This window comes from Enhydra lutris, unplaced genomic scaffold (genome assembly GCF_002288905.1).
Source record: "Enhydra lutris kenyoni isolate GAN:26980312 unplaced genomic scaffold, ASM228890v2 scaffoldscaffold4, whole genome shotgun sequence".
NCBI lineage: Eukaryota > Metazoa > Chordata > Mammalia > Carnivora > Mustelidae > Enhydra > Enhydra lutris.
In genome coordinates, this window is record NW_019154088.1 from 22,867,035 (window position 1) to 22,876,101 (window position 9,067).

Consider the following 9,067-nt stretch of genomic DNA (forward strand, 5'->3'; position numbering starts at 1 on the left):
GGGAAGTCTCTCCCTTCTCCCTGCCTCTCTCTCCTTCTCCTTTGTTATTAGCTTCATGAGTGGGGATGCTAATGTATTCACTAGACAATGTCTTCACACCACTGTTTCCTGTAATTACAGTCGGTGCCCTCCCACCGTCCTGGCTTATTTGGCTGTAAAGTGCTTGGAGGAGGGACAGTGTGGACAAAAGACACAACACAGGCTGAGGTCGAGTAGTGTAATGTTAACATCCAAGAAAGTAAAACAAATAATCACCTCTGCAGCAGGTCATTAACAACTAGTAACACATAGAGGTCAATGCCACCAGAGCTTAAAAAAATTATCAGTACAACTGAGGACCCCTCCACTAGAGGATGGGGAGCTGTACCCACATTTGCCAGCAATAGTTCCCCCAAGAAATGCAAGCAGCCACATCCACCCTCCTTCAGGGGGTAGAGCCACTATATTTGTCATGTAGATCAGCCACACTGTCACTGGAGACTCGGATCCAGCCATCCTCCCGGACATGGTAGAGGTTGACTGCGCCTCCCGAGTAGGCATCTCTGTAGGTGGCTTGGTAGATGGCTCGACGGGCCAGATCATAGGCCTGTTCCACCTCTAGGTCATAGGAGTAACCCCGATCCATGACCCCATAAGCATACACAGAGCCAGAACCTACAGAGAAGGTGGCCCCCGAGATCCGGTTTCCTTCACTGTCCACATAGTAGAGGCCTGGAAAGAGAGGTGAGGTTAGCAGGAAAAAAAATGACCATCTCTTTTGACATCTAATTCATTCTCCAAGAAAAGTTCTCTATCCCTCTTGAAACCCAGGGGAGACCAACAGATATACAAGAAAATAATACTTTGGGGGTGCCTGGGTGGCTCAGCCCTTAAGCGTCTGCCTTCAGCTCAGGTCATGATCCCAAGGCCCTGGGATCCAGCCCCACATCGGGCTCCCTGCTCGGCAGAAGCCTCCCTCTCCCACTCCCCCTGTTTGTGTTCCCTCTCTTGCTGTGTCTCTGTCAAGTAAATAAATAAAATCTTAAAAAAAAAAAAAGAAAATAATATTTCTATAAAATTACTTGAAAAAAAAAAATAGCTGGGGGCACCTGGGTGGTTCAGTCAGCTAAGCACCTGCCTTCAGCTCAGGTCATGATTCCAGGGTCCTGGGACTGAGCCCTGCATTGGGCTCCCTGCTCAATGGGGAGCTTGCTTCTCCCTCTCCCTCTGCCTGCTACTCCCCCTGCTTGTGCTCTGTCAAATAAATAAATAAAATCTATTAAAAAAAATAGCTGAAGGAATAAAATTAAATATTAAGATTCCTGGATTCTATCTCACATTATTACTGCTTTACTATCCTCACTGCATAACCAAAAAACAAGTATAATCCAAATGACTTAGGTTTTCTTTTTTTTTTTTTTTTAAAGATTTTATTTATTTATTTGAGAGACGGAGATGACAAGTAGGCAGAGAAGCAGGCAGAGAGAGAGGAGGAAGCAGGCTCCCCGCTGAGCAGAGAGCCCGATGCAGGGCTCGATCCCAGCACCCTGGGATCATGACCTGAGCTGAAGGCAGAGGCTTTAACCCACTGAGCCACCCAGGCACCCCGGTTTTCTTCTTTTTTTTAAGGTTTTATTTTTATTTATTTGAGAGAGAGAGAGAGAGAGAGACCACAAGCACAAGCAGGGGGAGCAGGAGACACAGAGGGAGAAACAGGCTTCTTGAGGAGCAAGGAGCCTGATACAGGGCTAATGCAAAACTGACTGAGACACCCAGGCACCCCGTGACTTAGGTTTCAAGCAGAGAATGTCAGCACTGTGGAGATAATGTTTAAAACAATTCTAGCCCTGGGGTGCTAGGGGTGTTCTCTCTCAAATAACTAAAATCTTTAAAAAAAGAAAACAGGGGCACCTGGGTGGCTCAGTCATTAAGCATCTGCCTTCAGCTCAGGTCATGATCCCAAGGTCCTGGGATTGAGCCCCACATCCGGCTCCTTGCTCAGTGGGAAGCCTGCTTCTCCCTCTCCCTCTCCCCTTGCTTGTGTTCCCTCTCTTGCTGTGTTTCTCTCTGTCAAATAAACAAATAAAAACTTAAACCAAAAAAAAAAAAAAAAACTTATAAAAACAATCCTAGTCCTCAAAGTTTAGACTATCTGGGGGACAAGACATACACCGCATAGTAGGAGAGAGCCTAGAGTTCCAAATTATATAGCAAAAAACCTGCACTGTCCAATATGGGAGCCACTAGCCGTGTGTGACCACTGAGCATGTGAAATGAAGCTGGCACCACATGCTGAAGTGCTAACATTTTGGATCTATAAAATAAAATATATACTATTAAGATTTATTTATTTTAGGGGCACCTGGGTGGCTCAGTCGTTAAGCATCTGCCTTTGGCTCAGTCATGATCCCAGGGTCCTGGGATCAAGGCCCGCATAAGGCTCCCTGCTCTGTGGGAAGCCTGCTTCTCCCTCTGCCACTCCCCTTGCTTGATCCCTCTCTCTGTCAAATAAATAGATAAAATCTTTTTTTTTTTTAAGATTTTATCTATTTATTTGACAGACAGATCACAAGCAGGCAGAGAGGCAGGCAGAGAGAGAGAGGGGGAAGCAGGCTCCCCACTGAGCAGAGAGCCCGATGCGGGGCTCCATCCCAGGACTCCGGGACCATGACCTGAGCCGAAGGCAGAGGCTTTAACCCACTGAGCCACCCAGTGCCCCAATAAATACAATCTTAAAAAAAAAAAAAAAAAAAAAGATTTATTTGTTTGAGAGAGAGTACGTGTGCACACAAGGTGGAGGGTCAGAGGGAGAGGGAGAGAGAATCCTAAGCCAACTCCAGGCTGAGTGCGACGCTGAGATCACAGCTGAGACCAAGAGTGGGACACCTAACTGACTGCATCAGCCAGGCATTCCAAAATACATCATTAAAGTTAATTTCTCTTTATCTTTAATTTTAAAAATGTGGCTACTATAAAATTTAAAATTACATGTATGGCTCACACTTTATTTCCATTGGACGGTGCTGGTATAGATCAGGGGTTGGCCAGGCCAACTGCCCGTTTCTATAAACAAAGTTTTACAGGGACACGGCCATACCCATCTGTGTACATATTGTCTATGACTGCTTTTATGCTAAAGCAGGAGAGTTAGGTAGTTGAAACAAAGACCATATGGCTTACAGTCCTACATTATTTACTATTTGGCACTTTATGAAGAAGTTAGCTAATATTTACTACAGATGAAAATCTAGACAAAGATTTTAATAAAATGTTTACCAATTCCAACTACCTGCTGGATCTTCCAACAGGATGCCTTTGTCACCAGTTCAGATTCAGACCTCCTATCCTCAAATATTTCAGTGGTTCTCCATTACCAACCAAACTCATCTCTCTCTATGCTCTATGACCAGCCTACACTGCCTCCCATGTTCTCAAGTTCTGCCTGCCAACAGGATCATTACTTTTCTGTTCCAGTGGTTCCAATCTCTCACTGTGCATCAGAATCATCTAAGAAGCTTTTTAAAAAGATGCCCAGGACTTACAACAGGTATTCTTTTCCAGTTGGTCTGGGGTGGGGAACAAGTATGGGACTTGTGTTTTAAGTTCTCTAGGTGATTCTAATGCAACCCGGTTGAGAACCAAATGCTCACCAGTTTTCAGGTTCAAAGATTCCAATGTCTACCCCAAACTAGTCCCTCCTCAGTCCCATGGCCACTACCTTGCCTAGTGGGCTCACTACCCGGTTCCTCTTTAGCTCTCCAGCTCTATGGATCACTACTCCTCTTCACACAACCTTAGTTCTGATTAAACTGGGCTTTTGGGGGTGCCTGGGTGGCTCAGTTGGTTAAACGCCCGCCTTCAGTGCACGTCATGATCCCAGGGTTTCTGGATCAAACCCTGCATCAGGCTCTGTGCTCAGCAGGGAGCCTGGCCTGCTTCACCCTCTCCCTCTGCCTGCCACTCCCCCTGCTTGTGTGCACATTCTCTCCCTCAAATAAATAAATATTTAAAACAAACTGGGCCTTCAGTTACTCCTCCCAAACAGCATGCTTCATCCACCCCCCCTTTGTCCACCATGCTTCCCTTCTCTCACTTGCACATCCTATTCAACTGCCACTTATCCATGAAGTCGTCCTGAGTCCTCCCATCAGAAATAATCTCTTTTTCCTCAAAACTCCCTCAACAGCATATCGGTTCTTTTACAAATGGCATTCATCTCATTTAGCCTCATGTTAAGTAACCTGTAATCATTTTTCAGTCGTCTGCTTTTCGAGGCAAGGGACTGACTCATCCTAGATGAGATATGCTGTAGGGAAGGGTTCTTGTGAAGGCATGATTTAGGTTATGCTCTAGCTTCTCAGGTTCTCTTTGCTAGCCAGCATCTGTACTCTCGTACACTGCTTCCGTCCCCTGGAACAGACCCAGTAGCTAAGGGTACGAAGCAACAGTTCCAAAATGCTTCCCTGGGACACACAAAAAATGTATGGAGCTGTTCTTTCACACTTTTCCCAAAAAAGCATCTCAATTTCCAAAGTAACAAGCTATGCTCCTCTCTCACATCCACTTTTTTTTTTTTTATATTTTATTTATTTATTTGACAGGCAGAGATCACAAGTAGGCAGAGAGGCAGGCAGAGAGGGAGAGGGGGAAGCAGGCTCCCTGCCGAGCAGAGAGCCCGATGTGGGGCTCGATCCCAGGACCCTGGGATCATGACCTGAGCTAAAGGCAGAGGCTTAACCCACTGAGCCACCCAGGTGCCCCTCACATCCACTTTTTTAATCTTCTTATTCACCTTCTACTGAACAGTGAACCGAGAGCTTCTAAATCAAGTGGAAAAGTGCTGGGTATCCTGCAGTTGTTCGACAGAAAAAAACTAGGTACTCAGTAAACAGGTGAATGGATGAAGCAAAAACAAAAGGGAAGAATAAACTACTCAAGCATGGAGGGGGAAAATTATACAGAAAATGACTAGCTGTATTCCAGCTTGATAAAGAGACATCCAAAACTGGTCGAAAAGCTGAGGTGCCGGGCAGGCTCAGTCTGTGTGGAGTGTGTGACTCTTGATCTCAGGGTGGGGAGTTTGAACCCCACGTTGGGTGTAGAGATTATTTAAATGAATACTTAAATGAAACTTAAAAAAAAAAAAAAAAAACAAAAAAACTGGTTGAAAAGGAACTGACATCAGATGCAAGGCTGAACTTCCTGGCAAGGTTTCTATATACTAAAAACAGAAAAAGGCTAAGGAATTTATTTTAAGAGATGACAGAATAGGACCTAGGGTGATTCTATCAAGCAAGGAAAGGATCAGCCCTAAAGGCCCCTTCTAGGCCAAAGACTCCCTAAAGAAAAAAAGAAGAGAAATGACTAACTTCCTGTATATTAGAGTTTCACTGTCTAGGACAATGGCCACTAGCAACATGTGGCACTGAGCACTTGAAATGGGGCTAATGCACATGCCAAATGATATTATTTTAGGTGTTCTGGATTAAATGAAATATTACAATGTCCCCATCTTTTTACTTCTTAAATATATCCATTAGACAATTCTAAAAAATTGTTATTGGGGCGCCTGGGTGCCTCAGTTGAGCATCTGCCTCTGGCTCAGGTCATGATTCTGGAGTTCAGGGATCTGAGCCCTGCAACTGGCTCACTCCTCAGTGGGGAGTCTGCTTCTCCCTCTCCTACTCCTTCCCTGCTCAAGCTCACTCGCTCTCTCAAATAAATAAAATCTTTAAAAAAGTTATTTATTATTATTATTATTTTAAGTTAACTCTACACCCAACGTGGAGCTTGAACTCACCATCCTGAGATAAGTTACCTACTCCACTGATGGAGCCAGCCAGGTGCCCCTCCATAAGACAATTTTAAATTACATGTGTGGTACACATTATATTTTTATTAGAAAGCACTGACTGGAGTTTTTATGTCTATTATCCAATTTAATTCTCAAATACACTCTTTGTAGGTCTTACCATTTTATGGGAGAGAGAAGGAGAAACATTATGTGCCAGACATGCTTTACATGTATTACCTCCTTTAACCAATGAAACAGATGATGAAACTGACTGGGAAAATGAGCAGCCAAAGTAAGGTCACATGGGGTAGTCAATGACACAGCTAGTCTAAGTTCCATGCCCTCTCCTACACAGTAGTGCCTTCCTTGAACAAAGAGAAGAAAGGGTGGAGAGCCTAGTCAACACATCCCCAGCGCTGACTCAAAGCCCTTTCATTCACCTGTTCATCCAACCCCTCCTCTCTGTAGTGCTAGCCCAAGAACCAAGTGCTTGCAGCTTAACTCACCAGGGCCTCTCTTATCCCAGCCACAGATCATGGTGCCCATGGACAGCCCCATGCCTTTATACTGATACACCATGTTGGCAAGCAGCTTGGAGGCAGCTGCTACCGAGATGCGTTCCTTGTTTCGAAGCTCATATATTCGACATTGCCGAGCCAACAGCCGCTCCCAGAAGCTGCAATCCGCTGCGCCCCCAGCCATGGTGCCCAGCAGGTAGGGATTGATCTCTATCACCTTCTTCACTGTCTGGGAGGCTATATAGGCACCAGCTGTGGCCCGAGAGTCCGCTGCAACAATGACTCCATGTTGAAACTGTTAAGATCAGAGGAAAACACAAAGCAGGTCAGATCAGACCACAGAAACATCTTCACATTTCTTTTTGCATCAGTGGAAAACCAGAATATCTTTCTCTGTCCTTTTACACTTCACAAAATGCTTTCCACATATTAGTATCAACTAAGCTTCACATAGATCCCACGACATGGTATAACCAGTATTAACTTCAATTTCATTTTATAGATCAGGAAACGAGTTCAATGAGATCCAATGACTTGCCCAAGATCGTACACCTGGTTATTGTAAAGCTGGATCAAGAATTCCAGTTGTCTGGCTCCAGCTACAGTGTTCCCTCCCACAATTCTTTTCCTCATCGCTTTTCAGTTACCCTTGCCTAATGGGGACCCAGTTTTTAGAACCTTTAGTTAATGGTTAAACATCCTTTCCTCTAACAATATTCATTGCTTTGAGGCCTTCCCTTTCCTGAACCGGAGTCATAGGCGTTGCCTAGGAATCAACCCAAGCGGCCTCGGGTTTCTTTTCTCCCTTAACCTCTGCCCCACGGTCCTACGGCTAGAGCGAGAACCGAAGCCTCTCAGGTCAATGAGACAGCGAAAGCACCGGGGTCGGGAGGACAGGCCCGAGGCTCCCACTAGGCTCCGTGGTCGCGGCCCCCGCGGGCTCCAGTCCAGCCGGAAGGCCGGGAAGGTCGGCAAGGGCGCGGCGGTTGGGTCCGCACCTTGAAGGCCAGGGTGGTGGTTCCATGAAGCATTTCGATTCTTGGCTCCTCCGCGACACCCCAGTTGGGCGCGGCCAGGGTCAGCCCATCGCTGGGACTCCCTGGACCCAGGTCCCGCAGATCCGCACGACCCCCGAGTCCAAAAAACCCGAGCCCGTTCACCGGTAGCTGCCTCTCCAACACACTGGCCAGCGCCATGTCTAGTAAGGGCACAAGAAACTCGCTGCGAGAAGGCCTACTAAAGAACAGCCGGGCAACGCCTCGCCGTCACAGCTTCACTTCCTATTAAAGCTATCGCAGGGAGGAGCCATTTTAACTACTGGCAACCACGCCTCCAAAAACAAGAACCCGATGCCAGGGACTGTTTTCACCGAGGGGATAAAAATAAATGCCTTAACTTCCTCTAAATTTTTAAAGGATGTTGTTGTCATCTTTACTTTCGTCAGGCAAGCAATACCGGATTAAATTCACCTCCAATTCATAGGAAGCGATCAGAAACGTCCTTGTTGCGTAGGGGAAGTGGGGCTGGCCATCTTTGAGAAGGGCGTGACTAGTTGAAAATCCTTTCAGAACCTTTAATACTAAGTCGTCCCCGCCCTGCCAGGTGTCCAAGCAATACTTTACAACTGGGCGGCTTTAGCATCCTGTTAACGCAACTGAAGTTGCCATTTTGTTTAAGGGCACCCCGTGACTGGGTAAAATAATGACGTACTCTGAGGCCATTTTCCTGTGAAGTTAGTTAACCCCCAGTAGTTTGTGGTAAAAATTGCAACAAAATAAAAGTGCTATACCTCTTGTTGTTTAATAGCATTAATCGCCACACTACCCAACTTCTGTAACATAACCAGTTTTTAAGATTTAATATTCTCTTTACTCCCACCCTGTGGTGGAAATTCTAAGTAATGTATTGCCTAAAAGGCAGAAGAATAAAGAAGGAAACGTATGGGACCCACTTAATCCACAAACTAGATTCTCAATTCAGCTCCGAATAACTGAGTCAATAGTCATTTACCATCTCAGAGCCTGGAGGAAGGCTGACGATCCGTAAAAATGTATCAAGAGTTTCTCTAATTTAGGCTTGCTAAGACAAGCTCTTTATTAATACAGGAATGTGGTATTTATCATTGTCTCTCCCTCTCTCCACCCACCTTCATTTTTCAACCCTTTGGGGACCCATAACAAACAAGGAAGTGGGCAAGTGTATGAAATGTTGCCTCCTGCTTTATGGTTCTATAAAGTCTATGAAGTCAGTGGCCTTCCTTGTTGGATTCCAGCAGCAACATCCATCAATATCTAAATTCCCCTTTCCTCTGATGCCCAACCCAGCCCCTCCTCTTCCCCAGCAGACTCTGACTCTGCATATGTTGTATTTTTAATGCTGAAATTTGGCAACCCTTTCCAAGCCCAACCATCAGAATGTAATGAAGCAGAAGATCTTTTTCTGCTTCTCACACTTGGATGGTGTGGAAAATTCGGAGTGCCTCCATTTATAGAACAGGTATTATTTTGCCGTCCCCCCTGCGATGCAACTTGTCCTCTTCCTGACTCTCCCCTGTGGTTCGTTCATACTGCCACTAATAGTATTTGTACCTCTCTTAAGATACTTTCACATTTTAAAGTGATTGGTTGTAAGTGTACTTGACTGCGAGTTTCTAAAGACAGGTATTTCTCTACTGTTCATCTCTGAGCCCACTGTATGCTCAGTAAATGCTTGCCAAGTGAATATAGGAGAGAATGGTAACAATGTTCTTCCAGTCCCAGAGGCTTGAAGCCCTGGC

General features: G+C 45.5%; 1 protein-coding gene across 1 annotated transcript; it reads right to left on the reverse strand.

The window, feature by feature from the left end:
* Positions 1-203: 203 nt before the first annotated feature.
* On the reverse strand, positions 204-7,568 carry LOC111139193 (proteasome subunit beta 5). The gene is made up of 3 exons (XM_022491390.1): positions 7,290-7,568; positions 6,280-6,586; positions 204-711 (listed from the first exon to the last, which is right to left on the reverse strand). The coding sequence occupies exons 1-3, from the start codon at positions 7,485-7,487 to the stop codon at positions 425-427; spliced, it is 792 nt and encodes a 263-aa protein (XP_022347098.1). The 5' UTR covers positions 7,488-7,568; the 3' UTR covers positions 204-424.
* Positions 7,569-9,067: the final 1,499 nt, after the last annotated feature.